This window comes from Scomber scombrus, chromosome 5 (genome assembly GCF_963691925.1).
Source record: "Scomber scombrus chromosome 5, fScoSco1.1, whole genome shotgun sequence".
NCBI lineage: Eukaryota > Metazoa > Chordata > Actinopteri > Scombriformes > Scombridae > Scomber > Scomber scombrus.
The window spans coordinates 33,065,788-33,082,798 of NC_084974.1; the positions used below are offsets into that span (position 1 = coordinate 33,065,788).

General features: G+C 42.1%; 2 protein-coding genes across 2 annotated transcripts in view; one reads left to right on the forward strand and one right to left on the reverse strand.

Annotated features, from left to right (window-relative positions):
• The window catches only part of LOC133979967 (diacylglycerol kinase delta-like), a 37,870-nt gene extending 33,989 nt beyond the window's left edge, over window positions 1-3,881 (reverse strand). The window contains exon 1 of the mRNA XM_062418519.1: window positions 3,744-3,881. Coding sequence (XP_062274503.1) covers window positions 3,744-3,881 — 138 coding nt within the window. The remainder of the gene's footprint in view (window positions 1-3,743) is intronic.
• A 3,911-nt stretch (window positions 3,882-7,792) lies between these two features.
• Window positions 7,793-17,011, forward strand: part of LOC133981080 (NLR family CARD domain-containing protein 3-like) — a 33,188-nt gene continuing 23,969 nt past the window's right edge. The window contains exons 1-2 of the mRNA XM_062419968.1: window positions 7,793-7,857; window positions 8,727-8,837. Coding sequence (XP_062275952.1) covers window positions 7,793-7,857; window positions 8,727-8,837 — 176 coding nt within the window. The remainder of the gene's footprint in view (window positions 7,858-8,726; window positions 8,838-17,011) is intronic.

Sequence of the window (17,011 nt, forward strand, 5' to 3'; positions counted from 1 at the left end):
CCCATCAACCTGTCAATCACGACGTAGCCACGCCCTAATGCATACCCTGCTTTATCGTCACATATAAAATCAGGGAGGCCAAAATGTCCCAAATGAACATCATACTGCATTGAAGAAGGCTTTAAACTAGCGATTGAGACCATAAACACATTTTGAAAACGTTTACTGAGGTTAGAAATCAAGTGAGAAGTTGGTGAATTCTCCATTGACTTGTATAGAGACGGAAGTCCTTTTGACACCAAAACGGTCGCCCCCTGGTGGCCAACGCTGTGTTCCTTTTACCTCGTTGGAAGTCGGAGTTGGGAATGACGTCAAACCCGAGTTTAGAAGTGAGGAAACCAGTTGAAGTCAGGCTAACCACTGATAGAAATACCAGTTAATAAAAACTAGGGATGCACCGAATATTCAGCCACCGAAAATTTTCGTCCGAAAATGGCCCAAAAGCGCATTTTCGGTTTTCGGCCGAAATACTTTTATCACCGAAACAACACGGCCGAAACAGCTAACTAAAGAGATCAGCTCCTCTGATGCATCTGTAGCAGACGTTATTCCTTTAATTGCAGCACTAAAGTGTAGTAAACTCTTAGAGTCTGCCAGCACACGTTTCACTGAGATCTTTTTGGATCCTCTGCACTTCACTGCGACTGTACTTGATCCGCGTTATAAAGATCATTACTTGGATGTGGGATTAAAGCAGCGCGCACGAGAAATGATCCGGGCCGCGATGGATGCGGAGAACCCGCTTGGAGACGGAGAAGCGCACAGCACAGGAGAAGGTGTGTGTGTTTGTGTGACTGTAAATGCAGCGTGTGTGAGAGTAAAGCGTGCTTATAGCTCTGTGTTGCTGCTTATTAGACCGATTCCGATCGCAACCCTCCACCAAGTGTAACACTAAGTGTTATTTTTAACTTAATTTAATTTTATATTGTGCATTGTTGTAATGTCATTGCTAAATAAATATTTTCATACTTTTGTAATTGATTTATTCTTTGAATTGCAATGCCTTGATTTTAGTGAGGTTAGTACACAGTCATAGCCATAAATGCAATGGTACTAATAATTGGCATAATAATTTCTTTCGGTGTTTCGGTTTTCGGCCATGGTTTCCTCATTTTCGGTTTTCGGTTTCGGCCAAGAATTTTCATTTCGGTGCATCCCTAATAAAAACTGTTGTCTATCTGGGATTTTGAGGTCGGGGCTAGCGAGTTCTTCTGACATCAGCGGGCGTTCTAGTTGAAATTTCTGACTGGGAACTTTCCGACTTCCAGGGGGAGATTGAACACACCGTTAATCCTCCTGCCTAAAACCAACCAAACCAACACTGCCGGTCCTTAAATCTAAAGGGTCACCAAATCCTGTGTATCACCGGTGGGAGCAAATGCATTGTGGGATACCCAGTCGCACTTTTGCTCAAAAAATGATGTAAAATAAAACACTGTCCATCCAGCACTGTGCTAAGGTGTCATTATTATTACGGAGAGATGTAGAGAAAAACAACAGCTGCTCATTTAAAACAGATCAGGAAGTAAATGGTAAATGGACTGTACTTATATAGTCTTTTCGACCACTCAAAGCGCTTTACAATACATTTCATTCACCCCATTCACACACATTCATACACTGATGGCAGGAGCTACCACGCAGGGTGCCAACCTGCACATCAGGAGAAGCTAATCATTCATACACCGTTGGCACAGCAACGGGAGCAATTTGGGGTTAAGTGTCTTGCCCAAGGACACATCCTCCATGTAGACTGGAGGAATCGGGAATCGAACCGCTTCCAATTGGTGGACGACCGCACTACCTCCTGAGCAACAGCCGAAGTCAGACTTTACAACCTGCCTTATCATTCTTTTAATAAGTTGAATGCAAATCATTATTTTATGCTCTATGTTAAACTAGCCTTTTGTTTTCTTTCCCTCTTTTCTATTTTTTCTGTACTTTATATCAAAATTGTGTTTTTAACTGTCCAATTGTACTTTTTTCTTTTAATTATAATTTTATATATGTTTTTTTTTTTTTTTTTTTTTTTTTTTAAATTGTATGTTTTTATGCTTCCAATTCTTACTGTCAAATGTTTGTTTTTATGTAAAGCACACTGAGTTCCCCCTGTCTATGAAATGCTCCATATAAATAAAGCTGACTTGCCTCGGGGTTAGAATAAAATGGAAAGATTATGGATATGGAAAATAATAAAATAATAATAACTGGAGAGTAGAATCCAAACACATAAATAATTTAGAAGTTTATAACTACACCTTCAAAGTTTTAACAGAGGCAGCGAGAATAATAACACATAATAAACTTAAAAACAGATAACAGTTTATTTCCAAACACTGCATTCAGTCAGTTTTTGCTTTTTTTTTATTTCAAACTCAAAAACTCATCTTTTGTTCCAAACTATAAGTAAGAATTCAAGTAATATCAGGTCCAGAATCACTGATAACACTATTGCTCCACGTTCTCATCAGTATTGAAAGCAGCTGAAGCATAAAAAAGACACTTATAAGAAGGAAATTAATTATTCAGATTTTTTAAAAATACACCACATGAGACATTTAATGAACCAGGACTGACTTTCCTGGCTCTGTTAGACATGAAACTTTATAGAAGTATGTAAGAAAGATTTAAACCTGCTTCACTGTGTTTAGTTTCATAGACGCTTCACCGCTCTGATGCTGGAATTTCCGAGCTTTTAATGAGTACCTGAAGAAGACACAGTTAAGTTTAATAAATTGCTTAAAAATAACCGTTTTATGTGTTAAATGTGTTTAAATTATATTATAAACCACGCTGTGTGTTTAATAAAGGTAGCAAGTCAGTCATTGGCCTCGTTTCTGTTAAAAAATAAACGTTTAAATGAACATTATCTAACGTCTAACGGAGGACCGTTATGTCTCCGGGAAGTCTCACTCCTGCTCCTCCGGCCCAAACCCATCTCGGCCGGGGGAGGAGCAGTGGGAAACATCGGTGCTTCCCTCCGGGGCCTGAGACCCTCCGGGTAGCATCATTAGCTTAGCTTTAAACTACCGGCGCTGTAAAGAATCAACATTTCTCCTGAATTTATGTCACATTTACGTTTATTTTCTACATTTGCAATGAAGTTCCTCTCCGATTCGAGGCCTGCATTAACTTAAGACTAAACTTTTACTCTTGGTTTGCAGCTTTGGCCCTCATCCCCAAAATGTGATGGAACCAAACTCCATTAAAAAAAACATAACATTTTGATTCCAGTTGCTCACCACGAAATATCCTTAAAGTTAAAACAAGCGATTATATCTTTTAACAGTTAAGTATCATCCTGCCTTTTATTCGGCTTTGTTTAAATCCACCAAGCTGCACAGATTTGAATTAAACAGCCGACTTTTAAAGAGCTTCACACCGCTGCCGACCGCAGTGAGCCGCGGAGGAAGAGGATGTGGTAAAAGGTGTCAAACCGGTTTTAAAAGGTCAAGCATTAAAAACACAGATTAAATATGGGTTGGTTTTTTTTATGCCGATGTTTAAAGTGGCTTCTATAAAGTCGGATTATATCCATCTGACTGTATCTAGTGTTTTGTTTATCCTTTGGAGGGGGAGGGATATAAAACGGAAGGATTTGTGAATGGAGTCCGGCGCCCCGCTCTCGCCCCGGAGGAGAGCGCTGTGTCTGGGGCTCCGTGTGGCCCTCCCCCGCTGAATGAAAGCAGCCGCTGAGCAGGACTCATGTGCGGGAATAAAAGCGGGATTTCACCGCTGTCTACCTTGCTGCGGATCTGGCCGGACGTGGACACTTTCCGGATGAGTTTCTGCGGGGCTCCGGGCTCCTGTTCCGGCTCGCTATCCGACGACTCGTCCGGGCACCGGGCCGCGGCGGACTCCGGTCCCCCTGCCTCCGCCATCCTGCCATCAGAGCCCCGGGGAGGACCAGGGGAGGGAGCGCCCCCCAGCGGCGGGGACCGGACAGCACACACGGCGGCGGCTGAGAGAGGCGCTTACTGACACCTGGTGGTCAAAACGTGACATTACAACAAAAGACTCACAAAATTAACTTATTATATTATAAATCTAAAATAAAGTAAAATTAAAGTAAAACAAAATATTTAAAGTGAAATAACATAAAATTAATTAAAATGTATTTAGAATCAATAAAATAAAATAAACTATCTAAAGTGAAATAACAAAAAATACATAAATTAAATTAGAATCAATGAAGTAAAAACAAAATATCTAAAGTGAAATTAGCTTAAAGTAAAACAAAATATTAAAGTGAAATAACATGAAATAAATCAAAATTAATTTAGAATCAATGAAGTAAAACAAAATATCTAAAGTGAAATAACATAAAATAAATTAAAATTAATTTAGAATAAATTCACACATTGTGGAGACACAAACTCCGTCTAGTCGCAGCAGCTGATCCAGCTGTGATCAGGTTCACGTGACACTGCGGAGGAAAGGACGAGTCATTTCTCTCAAATCAAAGCTCCTCCTTCCTCAGGTCGTTTCCTCAGGTAGAATACAGGTGAGTGCTTACTTTCGCCAGTCTGCAAACACGGAAGAGAAGCAGCCCGAGGAAGAGGTAGGCAGTGTATTAATAACAATATGATGAATATGATGTAAAGTGAGAAATGTATTTAACCCTGTAGAAAGCAGAGACATCTCTCCGTATATGCACACTGTAATGAAGCTTTCCAGAGAACTGATTGCAGATATAATGATCAGTCATCACGACATTAAGCAGGCCGCTGGTTTGGCTGCTAGTTATATGAAGTAAAGCTTTCATCATTTTATTCAACTTACTGATTATCGCCTCATTTTATTATTTATTGTTATAGGACCATCTCCAAGTGGAATATAGTTTGTCACAGTTTGGTTAGAGTACGGGTCTTTTTTTCTAATCCTTTTTCTTTACTTTCACTTTCTTTGTCTTTTCTTGTCATTATTTAAAGAGGGCTTGGTGCGGGGGGGTGCATGCATGCGATCGGTCTAATAAGCGGCAACACAGAGCTGCTTCGCTCTCACACGCGCTGCATTTATAGTCACACAAACATACACACACACGCGTGCGCAGTCACTCTCTAGTGCGCGCTCTTGCTCACTCGCTCCAGATTCCGGGAGATTGGATCTCATTTGCGGACGTCAGGGAGCCGCTATCAATATGCGGGAGACTCCCGGAACTGGAGAGTTGGCATGTCTGCTCGTATTTGACTCCTTATGAGTTATGAACTCATCCCCAAAAGATCTAGGTCAGCTCCCCCCTGGTCCAGCCCTTCTTATCAGCCTGAGGGAAACACCTGTGGCTTCAGGGTTCTTTCTCTCTGCTTTTCCTGCCTGCTGGTTGCTACAGGGTACCTTTCTCTGACTCTGAGGTTGGTGATGAATTAAGTGCCCTGTTTTAGCCTGCTGCTGTCTGCCTGGTATTGGTGTCTCTTGCCAGAGGTTGATGTTTCCAAGTCCCTGGCTGCCATGAGGGATGTGTGTTAATCATGTCCAGTCCATCTAGGTGCGAATTATTATAAGTGGCAGGTTATGATTTAGATTTATTTTATATTAACATGAAGTGTGTGTTTATTTTAGGTTTTGTTCAGCTGCTGTTTTGCCTTAGTATTTTAGTCCTGCCTGTGAACAGGAGTGACTTCCCGGCTGCATTGTACCTGTACCGACTGTAAGACAAAAGTTAGTTTGAACCAACTGGTCTGTATTTGTTGTTGTGGTTTTTTAAAATATTTCTTTTGTATTCATTTTGTTTATTTCTTCTAGTGGAGGCTCTGTCGTGGTGGAGGCTCGGCACCTTTAGCGTGGTTTATCCTTCACAAGTTTGCAGTGGTAAGAGCACTGGGACACCATGTATAAGCATCTGTTTGCCTTGGATCGCTGATTGCTGTGTGTACACGCGTGGTGGTGAATTGCACTTCTGGGATACACCCCTAGGTAGGTTGCCTCACCACTGCTGACCCCAGCCCACTATTATTCTTTTGTTATATAGTTTTTATTACTGGAAGTTGTTTAGCTTTTAAAGAAAAAGGAAAATGATATAATTGTAATCAAATATTTAATGCTTTTTTAAAATTTCAGTTAGGTTAGGTTTTAACCATTTCTCTTTACAGACACTTCCAGTTATTACTCCAACACGTCTCTGTCTTACTTCAGTTCCGAACTTGTGTTGCCTATGTTTGTCTAAGCTATAAGAGTAAACTACTAAAATATTTGCTGGGGTGAGACTCCCCAAATGGCGTTGTCGGGTTGTTAAGCTCCGGTGGCTCCTATAAAGGCCACCCTCCCCCCTTAGCTCTGCCACACCTGTATTTCAGTGGATACTTGCTTATGATGTGTGATCTTCTGAGAGTGTACTGCTTTTTCTGTTTTCTTTTCTCTATTTTTGGGTTCAAAGCTTTATTAGGAGCCTCCATTCCTGCCTGTGTATTTCAGCTGCAAGTATCAAGTGATTTAGTCAGTGCTGCATGTTTTTAAAGTGTTACTGAGCAGTTAGCTGTTCCTGTGTGAACTCTGTCACACTATTACTAATAATAATGTACATTGATATTAATTTTACTACTGTACTGCTCATTGTTCCACTATGATAGCACTATGTAAACTTTCACTGACTGCTAATACTATGAAATGAGTTATATGAGTTTGAACATGTAATATACAGTATGTACTCCATATAATATAAATATTCATCTTTTGGGTCATTTTCAAATGGTTCAGCACCCTGCCCAACAACTGAACCTGGCTGTTAAAGGGTTTGGGTACAATGACATTCATTGTACTAAACTTTAGATAAATAGACTAAGTGATTGACTGTTGTTTTTGTAAAACTGTTTTATTGAAGTCAGTATTTGTGTGTTTGATTCATTCAATTGGTCGTATCAAAGGTCACCTCATTCAGTCATCTTAAACCTGACAAACATTATGACAGTTATTATAATAACTAATCCACAGTAACAACTGTCCACAGTCCAACAGAAAGAGTTTGGTTCACAGGTGGGACGGTTAGTGATGAACAGGTAATAAAAGCCATATAATAATATACTATGAAATGTGTTAAAAGAAGGTGACAGAAATACTGTTGAAAACATCTTTTCATGCATGATATTCGGTTATTTAATCATGCAAATGAAAAGTCAGTGGAACATTCAGAAACTAAGTTATTAAACATTAAAGCTCAGTGAAAGTCTTTAAATAGTTTGTTGCTTTGGCTCCATCTGGTGGTGGAATGAATAATGACAGGATGTTAGACAGCAGTGCAGACCTGTGTGATGTGCAGCTGGTTGTAATGAATGAGCATGTTGTTGTGTTTGTGTGAAGGTGTTTCTCTGCTATGGATCAGTGTGAGGACAGAGAGGAGGGAGTCCCTCCCTCTAAAAGCTCTCTGTGTGGGGAACATGACAGCCAGGCCAAAGCTCAGAGGTGAGATGAGGATCTCTAACTGTCCATCACTGTTCTCCACTCACATCACTCCACCATCATTATTCACACTCACTGTCACATCTGACACTCAACTACTGAATAATAAGTCACAATAACTCAGAATGAACTACTAACTTTGTGAGTTAACAAAGAGCTCAACCACTGATTAGTCAACTAATCAACTAAGATGAGACAGCATCTTTCATCAGATGACATTCTGATGAACAGGAGAACGTTTCTCATCCACTGTCTTCTTACTGATTTTCATTCTGCTTCTAAAACTTCAGCTGCTGACAGTCTGCTCAACATAAATCTTTTTAAACTCTTTGATTTTTTGTTTGTTTGTATCAGGATACAGCAGCAGAGAGCAGACTCTCCTGAACCCAGCTGTGTGTCCATGAAGAGTGACTGGTCTATGGATCGTCCTATTGCGTTTAAAGATGGACAACCTGCTGATGGAAGGTAAGAATTTAATAATGGTTGGTTGGCTGTTTGGGCTGAATAAACCTCCTGTGTTATGTGGGTCGGAGCAGGTGAACCAGGCACAAACACCACAGACAGGTTAAATGGAAACAGCTTTAATGCTCAGAAGCCAACAGACAGGCTTACAGACCATAAAGGGAAAGCAGTTCAAATAAGGTTGAAACCAGCAGGAACAGGTAACAAGAGGAACAGGAACAGACAGGAACAGCATCACAATCTAGTGTCTAGAATGAAAGAAAATGAGTGAGAGCAGTATATGTAGTGAGGAGCTGATGAGGGAATTACACAGTGGCAGCAGGTGAGCAGGTGGGTTTGAAACTGAAGACAGGGACAGAAACAGACAGGACAACACAAACAGAGCTTAAACAGGAATCATGACAGTCGCCCCTCAAGTGACAGCTCCCAAATGTCCCTCCAGGCTGGTCAGGAGGGAGAAAACAAAGAGGAGAAAGAAGGCAGGACAGATGGGCAGGACCACTCTAGAGGCTGAAAGAGCTGCTCAGGGCAGAAACTTTGGGGACCAAGGTGTCAACAAAACAACGTAAAAAGGAGACCAAGAGACAGGAGGACCTCAGCAGGGGGGCTGATGTTTTGGGAGCTGGCTGGGTGTCTGTGGAGGAACTGGGCAGCAAAGACTCAGTGAAGCTGGGCAGCAGAGACTCAGTGAAGCTGGACAGCAGAGACTCAGTGAAGCTGGACAGCAGAGACTCAGCGAAGCTGGACAGCAGAGATTCAGTGAAGCTGGACAGCAGAGACTCAGTGAAGCTGGACAGCAGTGACTCAGCGAAGCTGGACAGCAGTTCTTTGGTGTTAACTACATACTTTTTTCACTTCTTTATTCATAACAGGATGCAGCAGCAGAGAGCAGACTCTCCTGAACCCAGCTGTGTGTCCATGAAGAGTGACTGGTCTATGCCTCGTCCTATTAGCTTTAAAGATGGACAACCTGCTGATGGAACGTAAAAATTTAACATCCAGTAATCAGAGCAGCATTTACAGGATTTCATTTAGTCATCATGACAGAACATCTTTAATAAGCTGAGTGCAGATTTGAGTCATTAAATGTCCTTAAACGTGATGTTTTCTCCACAGAGTTCAGCAGCAGAGCTCAGAGGTTCCCAGTGATCAGTCTGCACAGCAGCATCAAACACAGCTGGACTCCATATTTATGGTGTGTACATGTACAAACACACCTTTTACTATGAACTCCATCAACCACAGATGAAATACTAAAGTAGCATTCAGGTCCTAACAGTGTCCATGCTGCTCTGTTTAGACCAGCAGGCCTTCAGACTGACACATGAATCACATGTTGTGTTCTACCAGTTTAAATGAAATGTTCACTTTATCTTTCTGTTCCAGCTGCTGGAGGAGAACATCGTCACTTTTGTGAAGAACGAGCTGAAGACAGTCCAGAGGGGTCTGAGTCCAGATGACCCAGAATGCTTAGAGAGTCAGAGTGAGCATGAGGAGGTGTTGGACAGTGAGGAGGAAGAGCAGAGGAGGAGCAGCAGAGAGGCATTTCTGAAGATCACAGTGCACTTCCTGAGGAGAATGAAGCAGAAGGAGCTGGCTGAGCGTCTGCAGAGCAGTAAGAGGATTTTAACAGATTTAACATGATGGAGAGGAAATGGAGGCAACATGGGAGAGGTTTATATTTCAAACTCTGCTGTAAATATGCACACATCTGCATCAGATCAGAGGCTGTTTGTCCTCCACTGATGAGCTGAATAAAACTACACAGACACACTTACATGTACATGTTACATGTAGAATCCACTCACTGATTTCATTTGTTTTTTATTCATTCAGCAACTGGTGCTGCAAAGTGTCGACGTAAACTCAAGTCTAACCTGCAGAAGAAGTTCCAGTGTGTGTTTGAGGGGATCGCTAAAGCAGGAAACCCAACCCTTCTGAATCAGATCTACACACCACTCTACATCACAGAGGGAGGGACTGCAGAGGTCAATGATGAACATGAGATCAGACAGATTGAAACAGCATCCAGGAAACCAGACAGACCAGAAACAACAATCAGACAAGAAGACATCTTTAAAGCCTCACCTGGAAGAGATGAACCAATCAGAACAGTGATGACAAAGGGAGTGGCTGGCATTGGGAAAACAGTCTTAACACAGAAGTTCACTCTGGACTGGGCTGAAGACAAAGCCAACCAGGACATACACTTCACATTTCCATTCACTTTCAGACAGCTGAATGTGCTGAAAGAGAAAAAGTACAGCTTGGTGGAACTTGTTCATCACTTCTTTACTGAAACCAAAGAAGCAGGAATCTGCAGGTTTGAAGAGTTCCAGGTTGTGTTCATCTTTGACGGTCTGGATGAGTGTCGACTTCCTCTGGACTTCCACAACACTGAGATCCTGACTGATGTTACAGAGTCCACCTCAGTGGATGTGCTGCTGACAAACCTCATCAGGGGGAAACTGCTTCCCTCTGCTCGCCTCTGGATAACCACACGACCTGCAGCAGCCAATCAGATCCCTCCTGAGTGTTTCAGCATGGTGACAGAGGTCAGAGGGTTCACTGACCCACAGAAGGAGGAGTACTTCAGGAAGAGATTCAGAGATGAGGAGCAGGCCAGAACCATCATCTCCCACATCAAGACATCACGAAGCCTCCACATCATGTGCCACATCCCAGTCTTCTGCTGGATCACTGCTACAGTTCTGGAGGATGTGTTGAAAAGCAGAGAGGGAGGAGAGCTGCCCAAGACCCTGACTGAGATGTACATCCACTTCCTGGTGCTTCAGTCCAAACTGAAGAACATCAAGTATGATGGAGGAGCTGAGACAGATCCACACTGGAGTAAGAAGAGCAGGAAGATGATGAAGTCTCTGGGAAAACTGGCTTTTGAGCAGCTGCAGAAAGGCAACCTGATCTTCTATGAATCAGACCTGACAGAGTGTGGCATCGATATCAGAGCAGCCTCAGTGTACTCAGGAGTGTTCACACAGGTCTTTAAAGAGGAGAGAGGGCTGTACCAGGACAAAGTGTTCTGCTTTGTACATCTGAGCCTTCAGGAGTTTCTGGCTGCTCTTCATGTCCATCTGACATTCATCAAGTCTGGAGTCAATCTGCTGGAAGAAGAACAAACAACATCCAGGTGGTCTAACGTCTTTAAAGACAAACCTGAACCAACACGTTTCTACCAGAGAGCTGTGGACGAGGCCTTAAAGAGTCCAAATGGGCACCTGGACTTGTTCCTCCGCTTCCTCCTGGGTCTTTCACTGCAGACCAGTCAGACTCTCCTACGAGGTCTGCTGACACAGAGAGGAAGTAGCTCACAGACCAATCAGAAAACAGTCCAGTACATCAAGGAGAAGATCAGTGAGAATGTGTCTGCAGAGAGAAGCATCAATCTGTTCCACTGTCTGAATGAACTGAATGATCGTTCTCTAGTGGAGGAGATCCAATGGTACCTGAGATCAGGAAGTCTCTTCACAGATAAACTGTCTCCTGCTCAGTGGTCAGCTCTGGTCTTCATCTTACTGTCATCAGAAAAAGATCTGGACGTGTTTGACCTGAAGAAATATTCTGCTTCAGAGGAGGCTCTTCTGAGGCTGCTGCCAGTGGTCAAAGCCTCCAACAAAGCTCTGTAGGTGCACACAGAACTATCCAGATTAATGTAGTTTAATCTTTGCTCAATGAAGAAAAGTAATGTTTGCAATTATTTTGTTCTGCTGATTCTTCTCCAGGTTGAGTGACTGTAACCTCTCAGAGAGAAGCTGTGTAGCTCTGTCCTCAGTTCTCAGCTCCAAGTCCTCTAGTCTGAGAGATCTGGACCTGAGGAACAACAACCTGCAGGATTCAGGAGTGAAGCAGCTGTGTGCTGCACTGGAGAGTCCACACTGTGGACTGGAAACTCTCCTACTGCCATCAGAAAAATATCTGGACGTGTTTGACCTAAAGAAATACTCTGCTTCAGAGGCAGTTCTTCTGAGGCTTCTGCCAATGGTCAAAGCTTCTAAAAAAGCTCTGTAAGTACTCAGATAGTTGGCTTTATTTATTATTATTTAAATACTCTGCTGTCCTTTTAAATTAAATTAAATAAGTAACCTATTTTTTGTTTGTTTTTTTCTTTATATTTCCAGGTTGAGTGACTGTAACCTCTCAGAGAGAAGCTGTGCAGCTCTGTCCTCAGTTCTCAGCTCCCAGTCCTCTAGTCTGAGAGATCTGGACCTGAGTAACAACAACCTGCAGGATTCAGGAGTGAATCAGCTTTCTGCTGGACTGGAGAGTCCACACTGTGGACTGGAAACTCTCAGGTCAGGATTCAACTCTTTGTAAAAGTTGAACTACCAAGTTTGTATTGTCTTTATATATTGGATCATTGAATTGACTTATTAAAATTCTTCTACAGGTTGAGTGGCTGTAACCTGTCAGAGAGAAGCTGTGCAGCTCTGTCCTCAGTTCTCAGCTCCCAGTCCTCTATTCTGAGAGATCTGGACCTGAGTAACAACAACCTGCAGGATTCAGGAGTGAAGCAGCTGTGTGCTGAACTGGAGAGTCCACACTGTGGACTGGAGAGTCCACACTGTGGACTGGAATCTCTCAGGTCAGGATTCAACTGTCTATAAAAGTTAAACCACCAAGCACTTATTGTCTTTATATATTGGATCTGTGAATTGACTTATTAAAATTATTCTCCAGGTTGAGTGACTGTAACCTCTCAGAGAGAAGCTCTGCAGCTCTGTCCTCAGTTCTCAGCTCCCAGTCCTGTAGTCTGAGAGATCTGGACCTGAGTAACAACAACCTGCAGGATTCAGGAGTGAAGCAGCTTTCTGCTGGACTGGAGAGTCAACACTGTGGACTGGAAACTCTCAGGTCAGTTTTATTATTGTGTATATGAAGTAATATTTTGGTTTCCCCCAGTTATAGTTTACATGAAGAGTTAATGTTACCAAAAATATTGAGTGTACTGTCTGAGCTGAAGTGATGTAACATCAAGTATACAGTAAGTAAAACTCCTTCCACACCAACATGTGAGTCAGGATTAATGTTTCTGTCTTTTAATCTTCAATGAAGACTCAATGTGCATTAATTCATGAAAGTCTAATATAATGGAAAGAATAACAGAAAATATACAACACAGAATTACTGTCATGTTCTCTACATGCAGGTTAACATAAAAAGCAGATCTGCTGCTCAGGAAATGTTTCAGATTTTCTTTACATTTAACTTTTTAAATGTTTGTAGACTGAATGAAATGAAATTAGAAATATGATGGAAGATACTAAGTTAACCTAATTACATGATTGTGATCACACATTGAACATTGTTGGAATGAAAAATAAGAACTAAGTTAAAACATCAGTAAATTTCTCTGAAATCTTCTTTAGATATTCTGTGGAACAATATTTAACTTTAAAGGCATTTCTTCTGCCAACATAAATCAGAATGCAGCCTCCAGCAGGAACATGTGCTTTCTCTCCTACTACTAACCTAAAATGTATCTGCATGACACCAACATACAGCAGGGGGCGCTGAGTGTGAACATAAAGGCCTGAAGGACAAAATACTGTTTATCTCGTTAGATGAACTGTTGTGTGTGTTCAGTCTGTCAGGATGTCTGATCACAGAGGAAGGCTGTGCTTCTCTGGCATCAGCTCTGAGCTCCAACCCCTCCCATCTGAGAGAGCTGGACCTGAGCTACAATCATCCAGGAGACTCAGGAGAGAAGCTGCTGTCTGCTGGACTGGAGGATCCACACTGGAGACTGGACACTCTCAGGTATGGACAGACAGGTGGACACTCTCAGGTATGGACAGACAGGTGGACACTCAGGTATGGACAGACAGGTGGACACTCTTAGGTATGGACAGACAGATGGACACTCTTAGGTACGGACAGACAGATGGACACTCTCAGGTATGGACAGACAGATGGACACTCTCAGGTATGGACAGACACTGACTAACTGAGGGACTCTGGTTCATGTTTAATGGTGGATATGGGTGAAGGTATATGAAGCTGATTGTGTCTTTGTCTATTCCTCCAGGATGGACCATGGTGGACTGCAGAGACTGAAACCTGGTCTGAGGAAGTGTGAGTGTGTTTTCAGTTTGATTCATGAGAGCTTTGAGAAAAACTGGATGAAATAAGTAAAAGACAAAACCAATTAACTAATTAATTGTATAATTCTGCTGAGATTAATTACTGTCAGTTTGTTCCTTATAATAATGAAGCTGTATAGTACGGAGCCCCTCTGGTGACATGGTCAAAAACATTTTTTAATTGTGGCCACAATATAGCTATAACGTGCGCACGAAATACTCCTCCCGTATTTCAGGTGACAGCTGCACATTGAAGAGCTCTGAAAATTTAAACTTGATGCAGCTGATTTAACCATTATGCTCAAGCTATGACAGTGTCCTTGGCAAAAGTCTTTGGCAAATCAAAGTGGAATGATTTTTATTGATCAGATATTATCTGTGGTAATAAAGGATTGCCAAATTTTCTAATCAGGGTTCTATTAGCTGTAATATAGCAGTGTAAAACGGACTTCAGCAAATCAGGACCAAGCATAGAAACATCATCAAAGTGTTAACATAATGGTTTAAAGGAATTATAGCACATTTCATCTGCAGGTAAACGTCAGACTGATCAATAATATAGTGAACTTTTATGTCCAGAGAACACTACATTGGGGGCGGCTGTGGCTCAGGAGGTAGAGCGGTCGTCCTCCAATTGGAAGATTGGCGGTTCGATTCCCGGCTCCTCCAGTCTACATGTCCTTGGGCAAGACACTTAACCCCTAATTGCTCCCGTTGCTATGCCAACGGTGTATGAATGTGAGTGAATGGGTAGCTTCCTCCTGATGTGCAGGTTGGCACCCTGCGTGGTAGCTGCCTGCCATCAGTGTATGAATGTGTGTGAATGGGTGAGTGAGTTGTAGTGTAAAGCGCTTTGAGTGGTCGAAAAGACTAGAAAGGCGCTATATAAGTACAGTCTATTTACCATGTACCATTTACAGACACATTCAGTGGTTCAGTCAGAGCAACGACAACCTGCAAATCAATACAAACTAGATTCTGATCACTGATAGGCTGATAGGTTCCCATTCCCAGTGAGCGCTACTGTGAGTAAACGCTGCGGTTCATATAACCTATGTATTCCCTCAGCTGAGAGTCTGACACACATGATTCTACTTTCAAAGGAGATGATCAGTGAAAAAGGCTTGTTAAGCTGATTTCAAGCTGAAACTGTGAACAGAATTTGGTCCGGACGTAGGCTGTTGCAGGTTCTAGAGAAGGTGCGCTCGATTTGCATACCCAGCTGTCCAGGAATGATATTAATATTATTAATTAGTATTTTGTGCGCACGTTATAGCTATATTGTGGCCACAATCATTTTTTTTTTTGACCATGTCACCAGAGGGGCTCCGTATACAGTTCAGGAGTTAAAAGAGAAATGTTTTATGAATGTCCACATGGTGGCGCTACCTGCTCCAAAATGTCCCTCATGTCTCTCCTGCAGATAAAGTTCATTCATTCACACTGACTTCAGCTGTTTGGAGCATTTGGACAAAAATGTGTTTGTAACAGACGACAGTTCGATGAAAAAAACATGAATATTATTGAATATCACTGTTATGTTGACTGTTCATGTTCTAACTGAACTGTTAAAGGTTCACTTACTCTGTATGTCCAAAGCTTTCAGTCACATCTCATGGTCTTCCTCAGTGATGGAGCGTCTCAGTTGTCATGGAGATGGTTTAAGTTTGAATGGTTTCAGTAAAGTAGTTAATAAATCAACAGATGATAAACTGCAGCTGTATTGTGTCTCGTTCTCTCCATCAGATGCCTGTGAACTGGAACTGGATCCAAACACAATGCACAGAAACCTCAAACTGTATGATAACAACAGGAAGGTGACATATGTGGAGGAGGATCAGTCATATCCTGATCATCCAGACAGATTTAATGTCTGGCTTCAGCTGCTGTGTAGAAATGTTCTGACTGGTCGCTGTTACTGGGAGGTCGAGTGGAGAGGAAGTGTTGATATATCAGTGAGTTACAGAAGAATCAGAAGGAGAGGAGACAGTGATGACTATGGGTTTGGAAGGAATGATCAGTCCTGGAGTCTGGACTGCTCTGATGATGATGGTTACTCTGTCCGTCACAATAAGAGAGAAACATCCATCTCCTCCTCCTCCTCCTCCTCCTCTTTCTCTAACAGAGTAGCAGTGTATGTGGACTGTCCTGCTGGCACTCTGTCCTTCTACAGAGTCTCCTCTGACACACTGATACACCTCCACACCTTCAACACCACATTCACTCAACATCTGTGTGCTGGGTTTAGAGTCTGCTATGGTTCCTCAGTGTCTCTGTGTCCTCTGTAGGAGGGAGTCTCTTTGTGTCTCTGTAGGAGGGAGAGTCTGTCTGTGTCCTCTGTAGGAGGGAGAGTCTCTCTGTGTCTCTGTAGGAGGGACAGTCTCTCTCTGTCTCTGTAGGAGGGAGAGTCTCTCTGTGTCCTCTGTAGGAGGGAGAGTCTCTCTGTGTCCTCTGTAGGAGGGAGAGTCTCTCCTGTGGACAGAAAATCTGCTGACTGAAGATCAGCTGCTGAAATCAAACATCACACACACTCTGCACTGTGAAGCAGATCTGTCTCAGACTCAAACACTCAGTTATTTTTCCTTCTACATGATTAATTGATTAGTCTCAGTTAACTCTGCTGTTTTTACGGTCAGGATCCAATGAGCAGCATGCAGCTCTATTCATGTTTCAATCTAATAACATCTGTCCAGCTGTGGAAGCCCACAGTGTTTTTGGGCTTCTCACATGTACTTTATCTTATCATCATCAATAAAAAATATTCATGGCATTATTGTTGAAAGCATCTTCACTTTACTGACACAATGGAGAATATAACAAGCTTTTAAAATACAACACATTGTTAAAGATGAAACCAAAAAGCAGTGCGTAGTCTGCTCACACTTCAGATGTCTATGAGTTGTTAACAGCTCCACCAAATAGTGATTGTTCCCTCTAAACTTCTCACATGCTTTCATTTCAATAAATGTTCAAATGATCCAATATTTCAGCAAAAATCAAAGATTAGAGAAAAAGTCCAAAAACTGAAAACACATTTGTGTATCAGAACTTAGTTTGTT